We start from the raw sequence: 21784 nt of genomic DNA on the forward strand, positions 1-21784 counted from the left end.
CCCCTTTCTACAATATAAAGGCAGCTACAGTATATCATTTAAAGTATTTATACAATAAATGTTGTAAATGTGTTAATTAAATGTGCAAGAGTGTAAGTAAACACTTCTTGTGGCACATGAAAATATTGGGCTCATATCCAAGCCAACAAGTTTTTGTTGTTGTTGTTGTTGTTTTTAATGCTTTTTGTAATCCTTGGTCATTTGTATTATTTATTTTCATTTACTTATCTTCAATTCACTGTTTTGGAAGATAAAAATATATGAAATTTGATATGTTAGCAAATTGCTGCAGGCAAAAAATAACAATATACATCTCATTATAAAATAAATATTTTTTTAAAATAAAAAAATAAGTTTTTTTTTATTTTTTATTCAGCACTTTTTGCAACATCCTTTTGCCAAGATAACAGCTCTGATCATGTCAGGCATTAGGAGAGGACTCATAGAGACAATTCCTCCATACAGAATATTTAGAATCTTTTAGAATCTCTCCAGATCTTTTAAAATCAATGTTGATATACTCTCCTCTTCAGTTTTCTAGGATTCAGGTCAGGGGACTGAAATTGCCATGGCAGAACATTAATTTGGTGCTCAGTGAAACATATTTGTGTTCATTTCTGGTTGTGTTTGTTTTGGATAGTTTTGCATTGTCCTGATTCAGCAGTATATTTAAATGTACCTAATGGGGTACTTTTAAAAAAATCTTTGTGTCATGTGCACCAAACATCCATCGTATGCCATCTTGTGGGTTTGCTACCAAAAAGCTCTTTTTTTAGTTCCATCTGACATCAGAAGTTCCAGTGACAGCTGCAAGCTGGAGTTAGTTTTTGGATGAGAGCTTGAATTTTGGATTTTTCTTGAAACAATCCCTGATTGCAAAAAATTTTGATTTCCAACGATTTGGCTATTTTCTTATAGCCACTTTCTATTTTATGAACTCAACAATCTTTTGATGAACACCAGAACTATATTTTTTGGTTTAACATATTGTGATAATTTCATGTTCCTAGTCATTTTTACATACAGTAAGATGTCGAAGCACCTGACAATGCTGCAGCAATTGTTGACCTCAATGCATTACATAAGTGTGACCATAACATGACACGTAGCCTTTGTACGTGCTTCAAAAATTATTAAAAATAGGATATCTCCCGTTCAGAGAAATGAAGGAAAATGGGCAATACAATATAACATGTTTATTTATCCTACACATAAATTTTATTTAAAGGATTATAAACTATCTGGCAAGGGCCAGTATAATGTTTGTAATGGATAGGACACGTGAGTAATTTTTATTTTCATGGTTTTTTTATTATTATTTTATGTTACCATTACACAGAACTGCTTAAACACTGGTCACCACTTCTGATCGATCAATCACTTACGCTCATTACACATCTCTCACTCTCCCTATTGGTGACATTGCACGAAGAAGCACATGAAGTAGTTTTGGGAATGTTTTGGGGCAGTTGCCCACCACAGAACCAGTAACTGGGTGTAAATAAGTAAAGTAAGGAAACAATAGCAATGCCTCAACCAACGAAATGCTGTGCAAAACAATGGTTAAAAGACTGTTGCTTCCCCCTGCTGGACATAGACAGGTTCGGCATTCCTGTCAATTGCATATCATATCTATTTTAACAATGAATAAAAGCAAGTGAATGCCCTCAAAAGAGTCAGATTGCATACGATAATATTTTCATCTTGACACATTTTGTGCAGTGTGAGGTTCTCAATCCAGAACGCAAAAGGCAAGTAATATAAGTAAAGAGCATTATAATGCCCACTGCAAGCAGTCAAGTTACATGCAGGGTCAAGGTTTAAAAAAGCAAACCTAAGGTTGTGAAAAGAAAAAAATGCTATCCTGCTGCTATTGATTATTGCTGCTGCTGATGCAGAGCAAGTACAGGAACTTGCTACTGCCAATATGTCAATCTATCACGTCAATACTAAAATCAATTTACTGCAAAATTGCATATATCAATAACCCATAGCAGATCTATACAGGTGGAGCTGGGGAAGGCGGAGGTTTTAGAGGAACTCTGAAGCGCGCTGCAAACTGCTATAGTGAATGTAACTAGCCATTTAAGTGTGTTGAGCAACAAGTTCATTGCACCATGGAACAATCAGCTTGTGCCAAGTAGATAACCTTGTAATTACTATCATCTTGCATTAGAACCTGCTCCATCTAGAGTTTCATTACAGGAGTATCGCTGAATCCGAAATCAATCGCCCTTATACCCTCTATAGGGCATTATTTGAGGGGACAGCCATTTGTAGTGGTGTCCGAAACCATAGTGGACATTATTGAGTGCCCTCATTCAATCCCATATTGCACCACAATAACGAGTGTATAGCCGATGTCTGCTCAACGGCTGTCCGACTTCACGCACTCGTTTTCATTCACTCCTTCAAGTGTACTATATTAGTAGACTAACATATAGGGAATAGTGAATGAGGGATTTTGGATTTAGCCCATGTGTTTGACATAGGGCCTATTCAGTAAGTTAATTCCAGGATTTGAAACATATAGCTGCAAACACTGTGCCCCATACAATTCAAGATGTTGGGGCATAAATGTGTGTTTTTTTCTCATATTTAGTTAACCTTTTAATCTGCACCCCTATTTTTGAAAATTTTCTGAAAACGACATACCTAAATAAAAAGATCTGCATCTCTTAAACCCTATGGTCTGTATTCATAAATCTGATCTTATTTAGACACTTTAAATATCGTTACCCAAGAATCATAATAACTCAAAATAGTATAGGAACGAAGTAAAACAAGGGGAAATATGCCTGTAAGTTAGCCTGGCAAGCCAGAACCACATTAAGATGTTTGGTCTGGAAACTCACCATTGACAGGGCTCAATCCGAGTGGCGGTTGTCTTAAACTGCCTCTGCACGCAATTGGATAGCGCTACAACCAACCAGAGCAATGAAGGTGAAGCAGAGCTCGTTGACAGATTAAACTTTCACCGTATCCGGTCGGCAAAACTCAGAACACATCGTCCCTTCTCAAGAATGACTTCAGTGCCGTTCTTTGTTCTTTTCTCAGAGAAAAGCTTAACTCCAAGTCTTCCAGAGTTGCGGTCAAAGCTGATTCAAAAGACTGCCATTTGCCAGTTTCTGTGTTTACTAGAAGCACGCAGCGGAACTCAGCCGTCATTATGTTAAGCCCCGCCCACTGACTCTATACACATTGTGATTGGCCTGACCAGAGTTTGGCTTTTACAGCTCAGAAGGGTATTGAGAGTTGCTAGACGACACTCGCAGCAGATTAGATTTGCTGCTGCTAGGGTGCGTCTAGATTTCTAAGCTACCTGTAAATTCCTTAGGGAAAAATGTATGTCTGAGATTTTAATTTTGAGGTCCTGAAAATAATCTAAATATAAAGCTGATGTCTGATCATGTTTTGATACAAACCTGTATGACTTTCTTTCTTTTGCTGAACATAAAAGAAGATATTTTGCAGAATGTTGGCAACATGATATTGTAATACCAATTCAGATGCAGCCTCTGAAAATAACCATATACCATCAAAGTTTATGTAAAATAAATTATATGTTGAAACAAATAAAATATTTCTTTCTAAAGCCCTAATCTCAATATAACAACAAAAACCCTGTCAGTTCAATGATCATCCCCTGAAGCCTTGTACTTGCCTCAGCGTTCAATCACAGCATCCAGAAACTGTTAATACCCAATCTGATATCTGGCATGTCTGGACTTTGTCTGCTCAATGTTTACACAGCCTTGTGTTACACAGTATGGTCACAGATTTGATCATTTGTGAGTCGAACCATCTCTGCTCTGTTTTCTTAAAGAAATATAGGCTATCTGTTCTAGTTGCAATATTGAGCAGAGCTCAAGGCAACAAATGCAAATGCAAAGTTATAGGCTTGTGTGGGAGGGAAAATTGATTCATGTAAGAGGAAAAAAGCTGAATGCTTTGCTCAAACCCAGATGCAATCATTTCAACATCTCAGATCAATTTCAATCTATGTTTAGCCCCCTTAGTCTTGCCAATTAATTAAAGTGGAATCTGCCGTAGCCCATCTAGAAAATATAATAATTATAATCAGACTGAAGGATCATTATAATGACTGAAAATTGTACAGACATTTCAGACGGTTTGCCTGTGAAATGAAAGAGGAAAAAAACTTTAAGCTCTGGTACAGATGTGTACTGTAGTCAAGAAGCTGGCTGTGAATTTACTCAAGCATTATTCTCTGAATTTCATTCCTGCATTGCATATGCAAAAATCACAACAGAGGATTTCCAGTGCGTCCCAGAAACAGGAAACAGGATCCTATTGTTGGATCTTAAATGTTGTGCCAGAAAGGTAAAAACATCAAGGAGTTTTTAAACATTCTCAGCAGGTGACAAAAAGGCAAAAATGTCACAATCTGTGTGAGTAATAGCTAGGGGATAACCATAAAATGATTACAACAAATATTTATGGGTCTTATTTTACCCCAAAACCAAAATAAAGTAAATTATCCCCTGGTTTCACAGACAAGGCTTAAGCCTGGTCTATACCTAAATGCACGTTTGAGCTGTTTTAATTGAAAGCACTGATATAAATCTTAAATATGGTTTGCCATTAACGTTAGTTTTTTGTTTGTTTTTGTAAGGCACATTTATAAAAGCTACTTAAATGTCCTGAACAAAGGTATAATCCTTGTTTAATGTAAACCAGACCTATATTTTGCTAAACAAAAAATGAAGCCTATTATGGGATTATTAAGATTGTTTTTAGCATTATGGTATTTCCATGGCACTCCACACTACTGTGAAAGTGACACACACACACACACACACACACACACACACACACACACACACACACACACACACACACACACACACACACACACACACACACACACACACACACACACACACACACATATTTTACATATTTCAATATTTGTTTCCATTTGCTCATTAGGGAATATGTCCTGAAGCTTAACCATTTTGAATTACTGCTGCATTAAACTGTCCTCTCACACTACTTGACACACGCGCCCCCTCGTGGACCACTACGGTCGCGTCCGAATAAACCAATCAAGACGCATGAAAACTTAGAGCTGCTTCTGACTTCCGTGGTGGGTGCCGTGCGCGAGATGCTCCATTTTTCCAGACACATTAAGTGATTTGCATTTGTGCAAAACTACAGGAATTATCGACGGACACGACGCACAATAACACTACGCTTAATGTAACCAAACATCTACACTGTACAAAACACAACGCGTCGGAGTCGATCGGAGTGCGTGGAGCGACACTGTTGACACGCGTGGATCTGTTGCCATGCTGACGAAAACGAGATTATCATTGAACCGTTGCATCTTAAAGGATTCAAAGGCTTCGGGTTTCTGCTGCCCAAGTGTGGTGTGGTGAGCGTCAGGTGGGCGTTAGAATGATGAAGATGCGGCACCTGTAACCTGCCGAGTCTCCAGTTCCAGTCAATTAAACGGTAGGCGATTCAGAACGCTGGAACCCGAGTTTAGAGGCAAGGGTTGTAAATCTTTTTATTCTGATCCACCGTTTTCTTATGTTGACTTCCTGTGTCATTTATTTCAACATGGTGTAGCTAATTGTTAATGGCAACTGAAAGTAGATATTTTCAACTGTAGAGACCAACTAGGCGTGGGTTTAATTTTCAAGATATAAGTATATCTTTGGGTAACTTGACGCTTTGATAAAAGCTTATAGTAGCATTATTAAATGCTATTGTCAACTGTTACCGTAAACTACCTTCTCTGTATTTGGGTAACGTTAGTTGACATAAAATAACATGGACGTGAACTTTAAAATATATATATATATATATATATATATATATATATATATATATATATATATATATATATATATATATATATATATATATTATTGAACTGGCCCTGACCGGTAAAATAGCCTTGTCCTTAGACATTTCAGGCATTCAGTTTTCAAAAAATGTGCACTTAAAAAAAAAAAGCCATGCTCAAATATTCCATGTTGTTTTATAATTTAGGCGGTTATAAAACCAGCTTGGAAGTATTTAATAAGATGTATTAAATGTACTGTTTTACATGTACTGTGTCACTAGAGCATTGCAGTCCCTAGATTTTCATGTCAACTACCTATTCTAACACAGGAAAATATATGAAGCAAAGGGTCATTTGTCACAACTGTAATTATAGGCAGGTGAGAGATAAGTAATAGCTACCATGAGCTTTATGAGAAGTGTCCAGTTTGGCTGTCTTGGCTGTGAATCTTTGAAGCCACCATGAAATCAAAATATGGAATATTGAAATATTTATTATAAATGATTCACCCATGCACCTCATTTTTTAATATAATTCATGTGTCCTGATAATCTCAGAATCGCTTCCCTCCATCTTGCAATATCTTGTTTCTGATGATGTGTTTAATGGCTCCGGGGTGGGACAACCCGTCCGTCACACACATCTAACCACATCAATAGCAAACCACAACCATCAAATCAATTCCCAATGGACCAAATCAAGTACCATCCCAAAAAAATGTGTCTTGTGCAAGAAGCCGTTTCACTCGCATACACATCCCAATAGAGAAAAAGACTTGCAACTTCTGATTCATACCTACTTTAAATAGGCTACTTTATATAAGGTGGTAAATGTGTGATGTGATCTGCTAATAAAATATATTTTGTCAGTCATCACTGAGTCATATTCGGAAATTATGGAAGTGAATATTTCTATAGAATAGAAAAATCTAAAGTCTATAAAGCTAGCAAATACATTTTAGGGTGATTTATATATATATATATATATATATATATATATATATATATATATATATATATATATATATATATATATATATATATATATATATATATTTCTCCTTTTTTTATGTTTTGAAACCTACGTACTCGCACATGCTGACAATGACATAATTTTAAAAAAATGCATATATTACTTGTTATTCATCTAACTATCCAAATAACCCACAGTACAGTAATTACAGGGAGAGCCCCCCCTGGAGCAGTCCTGGGTTGGCCGCTTCCCTCGAGGGTGCAATGGTTAGAGGATTCATGGATCATCTGTAACAATTTGATCCTGCGACCTCTGGGGAGACAGCCTGTATCTTTAACCACTTCCCCACCACCACCCCCACCCCCACCACCACCACATGTTGTTTTTCAGTTAGTTGTTGATTTAGGCATTGTGTAAAAAAAATACACTGTCAGCACTGTATTTGTTGTAATGAGGTTGCTGGCTGTTCAGTAAATACTTCTGTTTTGTTTTATGGCTTCAAATAAATTGCAGACATGTGAGGTGTATTTAGGGCAACAATCTGGATCCTGTCCATGAGTTCTCACTCCCTTAAGAGAATGTGTATGGACAAAGGAAGAGAGACATTATATATTATATGTCATCATGCATCTGTGTTTAAACTTTGACCCCAAACCCTAACTCCTCCCTAATTCATCTCTCTCTCTCTCTCTCTCTCTCTCTCTCTCTCTCTCTCTCTCTCTCTCTCTCTCTCTCTCTCTCTCTCTCTCTCTCTCTCTCTCTCTCTCTCTCTCTCTCTCTCTCTCTCTCGTGCTCTCTCTCTCTCTCGTGCTCTCGCTCTCTTTCTTGCAGTCAGCTATTTCACTTCATGCCCTGACATGTTGAGGAGCAAGAGGGGAGGAGATAAAGGACCAGAAAAACCGGTAAGCAGCTGGGAGCCGGGGAGAAAATGCGAAAGGAGGAGCAGATTTCAGTCTGGCCAGCAAAACCATATGACCTGTGAGCTGGAAGATAGGAGCAACAAAAGACGTGAAGAGAGGAAATACATTTGAGACGAGACCGAAGACTGCCATGGAGAAAACATAAGGGAAATCCATGAACGGTGTTTATCAAAGGTGAGATTTTGTGTTGTGTTTCTCTTTCACTAACTGTGTTTCATTATATCTATATAGCTTTAATTTTATTTCTTTATTGCTTAGGACAATTTAACTTGAGGGTTGGGTCAGCACCTTAACTTGCTTGCATGTCCAAGCTCTCGTTTTCATGGGAGTTTGACAGACAGGTTCTAACCCTCTTTCTATTTCTGTTTCTCTCTCAACGTTTCCTTCTCACATGTCACGGGCGAGTTAAATGCTTTCATTTAAAGGTGAAGGGTTTCATTTCTGTGCCGCTAGCATCACCAAATGGAATTGCAAATATAATAACTGTATTCAATCAGTAAAATGTTCCACATTTTTTGAAAGTAATGGCTTAAAATAGCAACACCAGGATTGCATGGGATTTACATTACAGGATGCCAGAAGTCATTGATAAAGAAACCACCTCAAATATGAATTTCCCTGAAATTTTAAACACTGTGGTATTATCAAAACATTCATACTGGATCAACCAATAGTTGGGGATGGCATATTCTGTTTATCTCACCATTGACAGACAGGGGAGTGCTAAAAATTAGACTACCGGTATTTAAGTTTAGGTCATTATTTCGAATAGTACTATAATTGTTATTATTTTTATCATTATTATTTATATAATTTTATAATACTTTCCTTCGTAAGTGTTTCACTTTCATTTTTCTATATTTTTTAAATGCTGAACTGTGAAGCATTTTGTTGTATTTTATGTATAAAAGGTGCTATACAAGTAAAAATCGTTTGAGAGAATGTTTCTGCATAATAAAGTGGGTTAGGAGAAAGTATTTAAACATCGACAGAATTACACCCTTCTCCTCCAGCTTTATGTTTGTTTTGTCTTACAGGTCTTCTGACTAGCAGCATAACTTGGACCTATGGGATTGCAAAATACAAACACACCTGCAGCCAACAGTTATCTGAGGACACTCTCTGACTCTTCAATCCGGAAACCCTTTTAATTTGCATATAGCCCAACGTAGCCCTCTGCTCTTTCTGTGTTAACTTGCAGTACACGCATTGAAGTACGTTCCAAGAGCACCTGCTTCGCTTGTTCTGTGAAGGACTATGGAAGAAGGTACATCCTCATGGTTCGTCCCTGTTCATCTCCTGAGAGCCAGATGAGGAGCATGTTACCCAGCTTGTTACGGGGCCGGCGGTTCTACTGCCGTGAATGGGCCCTCGAGAAGATAAAAAGATGCCTCGAGGCGCGAGATGCCGCCAAGGCCGTAGAGGGAGTGGTACATGTCTCTCCAGGGGTCTTAGTGACTGGAGGCCCGGGCACGGGTAAGACGGCCCTTTGCACAGAACTGGTTTGGCCCCAGTCGGAAGTATGCAGGGCTGCAGGGTTGGCGTCACGGTGTTTGGCCTGGCACTATTGCCAGCGAGAGGATGCGGGCAGTATTGAAGTGTGGAGATTTGTACTGGGATTGGTTGAACAGCTGAAGGAAAGTCCAATTTTGGGACCGAATTATAGGAAAGTGATTAGCAGTGCTGCTATTGCCGCCGTCCTGGAGCCCCTCCACTGCCAAAGAGCACCTGATGACACTTTTAAAAGGTTGGTGTATAAATATCACAATTTATACATTGCAATGTCACAATAATGTTTTCAAATTAACAGTTTCTTCGGAACTGTATTGTATACAATTGTATGAATGAACACATCAGTTTACTTCTTGATTCTCCGTAGCTATTACATTTCTTTTTGAAAATCAGGTTTTTATATAATGTCTTTAAAACTGCAAAATTTTAATAGAGATTTGAAACATTCGCTTTTTCAGCAACTCTGATAACCACCTTTTCTTTACTCAGAATTTCTCACATTTTTCTGTTGCTTTTGCTCTGCAACAAATGACTCACTGTTCAAGATCTCTTTGAACTCATTTCTGTCTGCCTTTAGTTCTCCAAGCATTTCATGTTTGCTCTCCAAGCACTACTCCTGTGAGAAATCCCAGATGTTTCACAGCTAGGCCTTTGGTGTACCTTACACACTCCCTCTGTATTTCACATTGTTTGTGCAAGGAAAGTGACACTTCAGTGGGGCCTTTAAATGACTTAGACATTTCGTTGTGTTTCTGGTCTAGCAGAGTGTCAGGCGTCAGAGCATTTCGTATTTCAACAAGGAGTTATAAGGTTAAAAAATAGTCAATTAAACCTTAAATTCAAGATGCTGTGTGTAACGGTATATCATCATCTCAGAAGACAGTTGTTTTAATAATCCACAACACTTTATGTTTTTCTGTTATTGACAAAAGGTCGTGAACTGTTTATGCACAATTCAACTGAAAAGTGTAGATGTTTGTCCGTTACCCCAATGTGCTTTGCATTTAAACAGTTCTGGAGACATGCCGAGGGCATATTTGGTGTATATGCAAACACGTTTTTCTTACATTTTCTAGTTATTTATAAAAAGCTGATGTTTTTTTCGTGTTTGTTGTGAATATAAATGCACTCAGTGGCATCTTGCTTGAACAAGGTTTCTTTTATTGTTTCCTACCAAACCCTCCCACCCCCTGTATTTTCCTCCTTCATCGTATTTTTCGTCTGGTGCCCCTCAGAAAGACTATGTCAAAGGCAGGAAAGGGGGCTATTGTTCTGCTTTTCTGCCTCATATATTTATTTATTTATTCCTCTCGTCGCAATAATGATGCCTATTCACAGTTATCACAATAGCCCAGCATTCAGTGCAGATGGATGACGCTATTTAAAACATTCAGGGGGAAAAAAAAGGGGTAAAGACTGAGAATCGTGCCACTTTGTGGAGTTGGTGAGGTCGCCATGCTGACAACAACTTACTCTATTCTCTCTCTCTCTTTTTCCTTTCAGTGTTTGCTCTTACACTAGTTCTTTCAGCTCACAAATCTGACGTACAGGCCCACATTCCACATTTGCCTTACACATGCTGACAAACTGCTGTGATGTTTTCCTCTGGTCCTGGCGAGAGATTGTAGGAAGAGTTAATTTAGAGGTGAAATGCGAGCGTCAGTCCCTGCTGTATTCAGCATGCTCTCAGATGTTCATAAGCTATCCTTCACACTGTCCTCAGAGTAGAGAGTGGTTGTTTTATAACTAAACTGCTTATTTTTTCTGGACATGAAATTTTGTCATAAGGAAATAATTTTGTCTTTTGTCGGTTTGAAGCTCTAAAATAGAGATCTAGTTGTAATAAACAGAGAATATTTCTTTAAGATTAGTGTATAGAAAATATTGTTGTGTGTCTATAGTGAAATGGAAGTGTACTAATTGTAGTAAAGCAATTGTAACCTATTCTCAGTTCCATTGTATATCCTGTAATCATCTTGCCTGACCATGACCTCAAGCCTTAAATTTATTCCCTCTGTTGAAGTAAAAAAAAAAAATTGTCACACAACCGTCCCTTTAAGCTTGATCTCTTAACCCTTCTCTGTTTGACAACTATAACTAGCATGAGAATTCTTGGGGTCAAGACAAGCCCATAGTTAGTCTGTGTGGACAGAATGAGTCAGGAAGTACATTTATTAGGTTGTTCAACTCAAGCTGTGATCTGTGAGCATGTTAAAAGGGCATTAGCTCAACAAATGATGTGAGCCCACGTGTTGGAGATAAGGAACCGATAAACGCAGCCTGCTTGTGATTATACATTTTATTGCGGGAGTATGAGAGAGAAACATCAATACTGATCCGTTCACCCATGATAGACAGAATAAGGTGTGCTGTTTAAAACACTTTGTTTGCTAAAAAAAAAAGAAAGTGTGGATATGAATTATTAGAATATGAGCTATGATTATTCTAAATAGAACACAATGCTTCTGGTTTGACAATTATGCTGTTCATTGAATATTGATAGTCTAAAAGTGTAGGTTCAAATCGACAAAATCATTTGCAGTACTTCAGTAGCTCCTGTGCTCTTTGCTACAATTTACTACATTTACACACAAACAGTCCTGTTCCGAAGTCATGCCGTTGATTTAGGTAGCAGCATGCTTTAATCTGTATGAGTATGCTCAGACTAACAGCACCTCAGTGTTTTGTGAAACCAACAGTTTGTAGCTGTCTCTGCATATTAGGCTGGAAAAGATGAATGGATTTTATCATATACCGCATCACATTTAAGCGTTTGATTAAAAGGGCAATCATACAGTGAGTGAAGTGGGTCAGTAATAAAAGTAAGATGGATAGGTAATTATGAGTGATAAGAAAGCACCTTCTCACTGTCTATTGGTATGCCTTGGAAGCAACAGGAAATCACTGAGCTTCCATAACACTGAGTCACAATGCCTCCGCACCACACCTTAAGTCAGAAGAAGTGGCCAAAAAGAAAGGCTGATGAATAAGAAAGTTTAAAAATAAAACATCCAAAGAACTTCCAGCATTTTAAAGGATGTTGTATTTGAAAGGCTGATGAATAAGAAAGCTTTAAAATAAAACATCCAAAGAACTCTGCTGCATTTTAAAGGATGATGTATTTTATTACATACATTTGTCGCAAAATTCCATTCTATACAAAACAATGCCACATTTCTGTACTCTTGCTTCCTTTTTAGATAAGCTCTTAAATCTGTTATAGTTCTGAATTGACTTTCATTCATATGTGATGACATCTCTTTCCTATTTCTCGTTCTTAAAATGATTGAATTTGTCATTTGCTCACTGTTGTTTAGAGAAATGTGTCTGTCGTTGCTTCTCCTTCCTCTTTTTTTATGTTTCTTCTACCAAAATAACCCCCACCCCTACCCCTCCCACCCTATTCTTGGTAACAGATTAAATTAAGACTATATCAGTGTCTTGCAGGTAAGGTCGAGTGAGTTTAAAAGTCATATGTCTAAGTGGTTAACGACAATGTGGTACTAGCAGTGGTCACATGCTATCATTGTTCTGACTGCATACTATCAATTGTTTGTGCTGCTGTATACAGCCGTTAAGTACAATATAGTCTTTATAATGCCGTTATGTACAATATAGTCTAAACTCCTCTTTTTTGTTTTTCTTTTAGGGCAGTATTAGAGCCTCTCATGTCCTTGACACCACCAGCTCACAGTGTATTCATTGTGGTGGATTCATTGGACTCAGGGTGTTGTGGTGGTAATGGAGTTGTAGAACGGGCAATATCAGGATCTACAGCCAATCAGAGTTCCTCTATTGCAGAGCTCCTGCTCCGATACATACAGCTCTTGCCTCCCTGGATTTTGCTGGTCTGCTCTGCACGCAGACAGAACAAAGCCATTTTTAAGATGTTCTCAGGTACACACTTGAAAGATTTTTAAACCACTTTACAAGCACTGAAATGTGAGATGATTAGCTATATTAGCTATAGCTATATACTCCTCTCTGTTGTGAATGGCTCATCTTAGTTCAAATCATGCACAGGGACTTTGCTCTCTCTGTAGAAAAATATTTTGTAACAACTAATTATGTTCTTCAAAATTGTATGTCCACTCAAACATTCAGTATTGCCAAACATACAACTTATGACTTTTTTTTACCAAAATATTATGGCTTTGTAGTGCTTTGTTTTACTTGATGAAAATGACCGGGTCTTATGATACAATGATCCCACGCACTCATTAGCTCTTAGTGGATGACATCTGAAGTGTAGCGTTAAGAGACTACAATCTATTGTACAGTAGTTGTGTGCATATTTCAGCCTTTATAATTCCTCGAGGACCATCATATTTTACCTCTACCCACGAGATGTTGTTGCTCTACACAACTTGCTAAAAGCATATTCCATTTATTCTGACAAATGCGACAATTCTAGTTAGGACTGCAATATGATAAACATATCTCGTACTACTGCTGCTTAGAGACCAAAAACAGTAGTAACAGATACTTTTTAAGGGCGTTCACACCTGAGTTCTCTTTGAAAGAACGTGTGCTGTAGTGTCGTTGTTAATTTGTATAGTAACTTAAAGCAGCAAAAATGTTTGGAATTAGACATGTAAAAAAATACAGTGAAACTATACAGACGTCTTACTCTTATAGGGTTGCCCATCTGGAGGCAAAACAAGGCTTTCCTCCTTTCCCTGCTAGTCATTTTTAACAGGTTTGTACCAAGTACTAATGTAGTAAGACCAAATTCATTTAACACATTATTGATGCTGCAGACTATGTACAGGTGAGCAGATTAATCCATAATATAAACACAACTTCATGTTTCTCGTGAAGCAGCTTTCCATAGAAAACTGTTATAAAGAAAATGCTTACCATGTTGCATTCATATTTTGAGTTCATTTGCTCACCTGTAAATAGTATGCATCATCAATAATTTGTATACTGAAACTGAATTTGATCTTTTGACCATTGGTTTAGTACATTAAGGTACTTTTTTCACATTAAGCATTTTAGTGTTGCTGTTTTTAGTGATTGAAATCCTGCAGCAGGTTCTGCGTATGGATCACTTGCGTTTTGTGCATTCTCCCATCATGAAGCTTTAATCATTATTGTATTTAAATTTGTCTCTGATTTTGTTGTGTACACCGCTCTGATTTTATCTCTTGCCTCTCTATCCTGCAGGTTTTAGGAGGTTGTGTCTGGATGACTTAAGAAAGCCTGCAACTGTACGAGATGTACAGCAATATATCCTGCGGAGGCTTGACCAGGACGGGGCTTTGAGAAGACAACTTACACCAGAGACAGCTGAAATGCTTAATCTTTTGCACATCAAAAGTGGTGGCTGTTTCTTGTTTCTTGAACGAGTACTAGATGGTGTTGCACATGGTCTAGTAGGACTTCGAGAAATTAGGGACATTCCTGGCACACTGAATGGCCTTTATCTATGGCTCTGTCAGCGACTCTTTCCTCGAAGTCTATTTGCCCATATTAGGCTTTTGCTGAATATCCTTTTGGCATCCCCACAACCACTAACTTCTGAGCAACTCTACACTATTGCTAGAAGCCGTGACTCCTACCTTGTGATTGGTGACTTCCAAGCACAGATGGGTGCTCTGGCATCTCTGCTTGTAGATGGCCCTGAGGGCAGTAAACTCCTCTTTCACAGCAGCTTTGCAGAATGGTTAACTGATGTCAAATACTGCACACAGAAGTTTTTGTGTTGTGTGAAGGATGGTCACCTTTCTCTGGCCATGTCCCTCTCTTTTCGAGCCAGTAGTTTGGGTACAGAGGAGACTTGCCAGCTGACCCACCACCTTCTCAACAGTGGAGTTCATCAAGAGGAACCATCTCTCTTGGCACTGTGGTTGCTATGGACTGGAGTTCCATCTCTTAATGGTTCCAGAAAAGACTGTTCTTCTAATATACGATCAGCTCCTCATACACCTGTATTAGTTCAGCAAGATGTACTACAGCTTTTAATGAAAAGTGGAATTTACCCTGCAAGCTGTTCCCCTGAAAATAGCTCCAGTGTGGGGGTTCACTGCGTTGGGGGAGGAAGCAGGATAGTTCGACGAGCATTACAGAGGGAAGACTCTGTGAGAGCTCTTCTTGACAGTGGTATCAGTGTGAACCGTACAGACCCATCTGATGGACGTACTTTATTAGCAGCTGCAGCCCATGCTGGACTTGTAGATGTAGCTGTATTGCTGTTATGCCGTGGAGCAGATCCTTCAGTGAATGACAACCAGGGCCAAACTGCACTGACACTTGCTGCCAGACAAGGCCATGCTGGTGTACTGCAGGTGTTGCTAGAGTGGATGCAGGAGCAAGGGAGCAAGAGTCCTGCAGTACAGGCCCTGCTGGAACATGTGGACAGTGAGGGATGGACTGCTCTTCGCTCTGCTGCATGGGGTGGCCACAAGGAAGCTGTGCGTCTACTTCTGGAAGCTGGGGCAGAGATTGATGGGTGCGATTCAGATGGCCGGACAGCCTTGCGAGCAGCAGCTTGGGGTGGACATGAGGAAATTTTATTGACCCTCCTTAAACATGGTGCTGAAGTTGACCGTTCAGACCGTGAGGGACGTACTCCACTAATAGCTGCAGCCTACATGGGCCACAAAGAGGCAGTGGAGATCCTTTTGGGTGCAGGGGCTGATTTGAATCTTGCAGATGGGGATGGACGCACTGCTCTTTCTGTTGCTGCATTGTGTGTGCCGTCAGCAGCTGGAGGACGAGGTCATGGAGAGGTTGTAAATCTTCTTTTGGAGCGAGGTGCTGATCCAGAACATAAGGACAAAGATGGACTGACCCCTTTACTACTGGCCTCTTATGAAGGGCACGAGGAAGTGGTTGAACTCCTCCTAGAAGCTGGAGCTGACGTAGATGAAAGTTCTGGAGCTCATTCCTCTGCTGTCACTCCTCTTCTTGCGGCTGCAGCTATGGGACATGCTGGCACAGTTAATCGTATGCTGTTTTGGGGGGCAGCAGTGGATGGGATCGATGGAGAAGGCCGCACCGCTCTTTGCTTGGCTGCAGCAAAGGGTAGCATTGAAGTTGTAAGAGCACTGCTGGACAGGGGTTTGGATGAAAATCACAAGGATGACCTAGGCTGGACTCCATTGCATGCTGCAGCCTGTGAAGGTCACAAAAGTGTGTGTGCAATATTAACAGAGCGAGGTAGCATGGCACGTGTGGGTGAGATTGATGTAGAGGGACGGAGCCCTCTAATTCTGGCTGCACAAGAAGGGCACTGTAGTACAGTCAGGCTGCTTCTTGACCGAAAGTCACCTATTGATCACCGTGCATATGATGGACACTCTGCACTCAGTGCGGCTGCTCTGCAGGGACATCGTGAGATTGTGGAGTTATTGATGCGTAGAGGGGCTGACACTGATGTCCGTGATGCTGAAGGAAGACCTCTTCTTTATTTGCTGGTCCTAGAGGGCCGTTTAGACATGGCCACCCTACTCATAGAAAAAGGTGGTGTCCCTCTGGAGTCAAAAGATGCAGAAGGGCGAACTGCACTCCATGTAGCAGCTTGGCAAGGAGACTTGGAAGGTATTGAACTGTTGCTGAAACATGGAGCTGACCCAAATGCAAGAGACCTTGATGGTCGGCCTCCTTTGCACTCTGTGGCATGGAGGGGTCATGCAGCTGCTGGCAGGCTGCTCCTTAGGGCTAAAGGTCTCAATGTAGACCTGAGTTGCAAACAGCAGGGTGCCACAGCCCTTAGCATTGCTGCTCAGGAGGGACATGCTGAAATTGTGGCCATGCTCTTAGAAAAAGGTGCAGAACCAGACAATGTGGACCGGTATGGTCGCACCCCAGTAAAGGTAGCTGGAAAACAAGGTCATTTTACGATTGTGCGACTTCTGGAGAGCTATGGTGCAAAGCCCTTTTCAGGTCTCATACCATTTTCACCAAGTGGTGCTCCCAACACCTCTTACCTTTCAGCCATATTTAAGACTTGTGCGTCCCTTAGTTCAGGAGAGGTGGGTGTTGATGGAGTCCCAGCCACATCTTCTCCATCTTCATCCTCAGTTTCTGCCTCCTGTTCCCCAGCTTCGACTGCAGAGCGTTTCCACTCCATACCTGCCTCACAGACCTCCTCCTCCACCTGCCACTCCCAAGCCACAGTACAGACAGTGCCTGCTGACAGCCTAAATTTCATCCAGCAGATCCAACAACATTCACTTCCTCGTTCACGCAGTCGGCCATCCACCTTGCCTCTTCCAGGCTCCAATCCTGCCAGTCTTCAGGGAAGAGCATCTAGGCATAATCAAAAGACTGTACCCAAGAGCAGTCCCACACATGAACAGTGCACCTTTACTGAACTGCCTGACAAACCTTTAAAAGGGCTCGGGTCATTGGGGGATGGTAACTACCTCTTAAAACCTAAAACTCCTTACATCATTGAGGATGTGATGGAGAAAAGCCATAAACAAGCTGGAGGAGTTGATCTAAAGTGGAACTCCATTATGGCTTCCTTAGGGGTGATGCCAAACCAAGAGGGCCCAATTAGACAGACAAAAATTAGGGAAAGCCCCCCTTTGGGGTATCCACCTTTTCTCATCCAATCCCATGCACAAAATAATGACTGGGGGGCAGTTCAGAAGACATCCATGTCTCCAATCATTGACCTTTCAGCTATTTCCCCACATAGTGCCTTACCTAATGAGTTTAACATGACAACTACAGACCCCCAGCTAAATCTCAAACAGGCAATTAAGCTGCAGTTTGAAGGGCCGACCAGTGCAGCACTTTACAAGCGGGAAACCCCTCTCTGAGGTAAGGCATTGACAAGAACATTACATTTGTCTTGTCATTTCTAATTTTCTAATAAATGTAAATTTGATTAATTGATTTAATATCGGCCTATTTGTATGTAGTATGCCCAAAATCTGTCTTATCAAGCAGTTTTCTATTATGCCAGATTGAAGTGAACTACACTGTACTTTGAGCGGTAGTCTTTATGATTGTGACTTGGAATGTCTGGAATTCTAATGACAACTCTGTCTGTTGTAGGCAAACCTGGACATTTAGGAGTTCAAGGAGGTGAGGGTTGTGTGGGTAATCACTGCACTGTGTGTGGGAGATGTTAAGAGTAGAAGAGGATGGCAGATGAGAGCGTTATAACACACTGACCTCCAACCCATTAACCCCCAAGCACAAAAGAAGAGGGAAAGACATAGGGAGCCTAGAGGATCCTGAGTTAAAAGCCTCAAGCTGTGTACATTCCAGAGCTTTTCCTCCTTATACCGTCACAATGGAGAGCAGCTGGCACTCTCTCATACTCTGACACACAATTACAGGAAAATGTATTTACATTCAAGGGACACTTATGAATATTTCCTCTACTGGTGTTGTGCATTTACAAAAGCTGACATATGAACCCCAGGGGATTTTGTGCACAACTCAACATGGCATAAATGAAAACTTTTCATAGACTGAACAGCCATTCACTCTTTTATCTTCATAGACACTCATTGTGCTCAGAAGTGCTACCTTCATTTTATGTTGGACAAAATTGAAAAGTATCTTCATTCAAATTTTAAATTGTGATTTTCTGTACATTGCTTAGACTCACTGGTTTACACCCAGGCTTGGACTTGCTGGGACAAAAAAAGGGCTTTTCAAAACGCCACTGTCACTTAGTGGCTTTGTATGCTAGACTAAGTCATTAGCAATGTTTGTGTCCTTTAAAGATGCTTCAGGACATAGATGTGTTACTAATTATTTACCTGAGCTTTTAATTTTCAAGTATTGTCATTATTTTCAAAGCCAGTTGATCCCTAAGCAAGGCAAATTAATATTTTAAAGCTTCATTCCAATTGAATTATATAGAGACAGTAAAATGAAAGTGAGAATGTATTGTTCTAAAATCAGACAGACGTAGTTAGGGAAGAAATAAGTAATCTCATATACATGCTCATCAGAGGATGACTATATTCAAATGGAAGGTCATAAAAACCTTAGGAGGTGTGACAGGAAGAGAGAGTGATGTGAATTTTACACTTTGCCATGGGTAATTTATAATGTTTATACTGTTTTGTATGTAAGAATTTATTGCGATGCACTAATTAAAACATTGTAAATGCTTTTGTGTGTGTGTGTCTGTTTGCAAAGTTATATGGGAAAGAAACAAGCAAACCCCTTTGTTTTGCATGCAGCAGATCAATTAGCATTTCTCTCTCTTCTCACATTTATATAGTACTCATATGGACACCATCAAAAATATCTAGTTTGTATACGAGTTCATTTGACCCATGATTAATACACTGTAAAAAAAATAGTTCTCCAATTGAAAATATTCTAGTGACTGATTACATCTAAATTTTTCAGTTGGCTGAATTGAATTGCATCAATTCACAGAATTTTAATTTACTTTATAAAGACAGGAACAAATGTGGACATGGACATTCATGTTCAACAGAAAAAAGAGAATGTTTTCTGTTCTTTTGAGCTGGAGTGTGGCCCATATTTCTCCCATGCTCTAAATGTGAAAATGTCACATTCTTCAATGAGGTTTTCCTTATTTGTACATCCTCGTAATGGTTAACAATTCTCTCTCTCTCTCTCTGACACACACAAACGCACGCACGCACACCCTTGTGAGCACCTGTAAAGTTGACTTGCTACTTTCATAATCCCCTCAAAGCAAACAACTGGCCGCGCACACAGCCAACAATATAGACACAATAGTTATAACCAAAAATAGCAACCCATATTCAAGAAACTTACACACAACCAAAATGTTTTACTCTTACATAGACCAATGGTACATTTCATTAAGACATGCACAAAACAAAAACAGTGACTCTCAGCAACTCTTTGTCTCAAGTTTGTCATCTAGAGAAAAGCTCCATATTAATAATTATCCATAAGCTCATTATTATAGGTTGCGTGAGGATCTCAAATATGCAGCTGCACACTGAGACTTGTGGTAAAATTGTTACTGTTACAACAAGCGAGGCCTCATAAACGCAATATCAAACGGTTCACTATGTCATTATCATCCATTTAAAAATCTCTGAGACATTTTAATTTCTCAGACTACTGAGACATTTTAAAGCATGTTATTTCCTTTTTGAAAGTTGGTTATCGGTGTTCTAAAATATATATATTCTTTTTTTTATTATTATTCCAAGACAGTCTTTACTCTATTGTGGCTGATGTGGTTTGGGGTTGGCAAACTGTAAACTCAGGCATTCCTCTATAATGAAGGACACCCTGCATCCAGTTCTTTTATAGGTGGGATTTTTTCTCTCTCTCTCTCTTGTAGACACTGCAGGATACATTTTTATTTGAGACACTTTAAGGGCCATCTAACATTCCTTTCTAAATAACATTCTTTACTATATGCCTTATTCATTGCAACCATTATATTGGATCTCTCAGACAATGGTGGTGTAAAACATGTTTTCTATTCTTCCTTTTAGCTACAGTAAGTCGTAATAAAACACAAATATTATATTATATTATATTATATAATAAAATAAAAGAATCGGAAGGGAGGTTCATCTACCCATTTTGTCTAAACCGTATCCGACACTGATAAATATAAACAAATTATCTGCTATGAAAGTGTGTCTTAAACCACTGTTAAAGGTCATTCATTGCACATGAGGGGGAAAGGGAGGTGTGGACTTGTGATGAGAACCTTAGTCGAATTAATTCCGGCTTCAGTCACACAAAGTTGAAGACAAGGCTCTGCTTCCTGACAAGAAGACACCACATCCTCTGAGATCGTAAACAAGGGAGAGGAAAACATTTCTATTGAATAACAATCCATTTTTAGGACAGAGGAAGGATATCAAAAAGCATGAAACATAGCCTATTTCTATTAATTTATTTCTACTAATAATGCCATTTTGATTGGAGTATCCTGCTCTTTGGGAATAAACCAAAAGAATGCGTTTAGTCTAAATTCAAACTCTAAGCAGACGGGGTGTGTTTGTTAGTCAACATGCCTTGTTGAGCTTCGAGAGGTTGTCATTGACCATTGTTGTGAGTCATTATAGAAATCTAGTAGGAAAGAAGTCTTAAATAAAACATTCCAGTGGTTATGGGTCATTTTTTAAGATTTCAGAATCTTACCAAAAATATTTCACATTCGTTTGTTACATTCCTGTTGCCATTCCAAAAACAGATTAATGATGAACAGAAATGCTCAAACAGAAAATCTTCTTTAATGTTATATCTTAAGAACAGTAAAAGACATTAACACATAATGTATACATTTCAGAAAGCAGAACGTTTATATTTGAACAGGAGCCTTGTCCATTATATGCATTTGCGTTGTGAATGGTTTAATTAAGTAGTTTTATTTTTAATCCCTTCATTCATGAAAATTCCTTTCCAAAGAATGTATCATTACTGCCTCCTGCTGGTAATGGCTTTCTGTGTCACTAGTAGCCTATAGTATTATCAATGCTTCATGTATTGTGAAAGAAATCACAATATATAGGCTAAGCAATAGAAGTAACCAGGGATTCAAAACAAATGTCAATGCACAAACACGCCCTATGAATCTACATTTCGACATGCCAAGGTCAGTCAACCTACTACATTCTAT

General features: G+C 39.2%; 1 protein-coding gene across 2 annotated transcripts; it reads left to right on the top strand.

The window, feature by feature from the left end:
• The first annotated feature begins 5078 nt into the window (after positions 1 to 5078).
• ankrd50l (ankyrin repeat domain 50-like) lies at positions 5079 to 19302 on the top strand. Of its 2 annotated transcripts, none has more exons than XM_067444061.1 (6): positions 5079 to 5481; positions 7622 to 7884; positions 8748 to 9457; positions 12872 to 13119; positions 14392 to 17997; positions 18235 to 19302. In XM_067444061.1, the coding sequence occupies exons 3-5, from the start codon at positions 8988 to 8990 to the stop codon at positions 17994 to 17996; spliced, it is 4323 nt and encodes a 1440-aa protein (XP_067300162.1). In that variant the 5' UTR covers positions 5079 to 5481; positions 7622 to 7884; positions 8748 to 8987; the 3' UTR covers position 17997; positions 18235 to 19302. The 2 variants fall into 2 exon arrangements, with proteins under 2 accessions (XP_067300162.1, XP_067300163.1); XM_067444062.1 differs by having other exon boundaries at positions 7626 to 7884.
• Positions 19303 to 21784: the final 2482 nt, after the last annotated feature.

The sequence above is a fragment of the Pseudorasbora parva genome, chromosome 5, assembly GCF_024679245.1.
Source record: "Pseudorasbora parva isolate DD20220531a chromosome 5, ASM2467924v1, whole genome shotgun sequence".
NCBI lineage: Eukaryota > Metazoa > Chordata > Actinopteri > Cypriniformes > Gobionidae > Pseudorasbora > Pseudorasbora parva.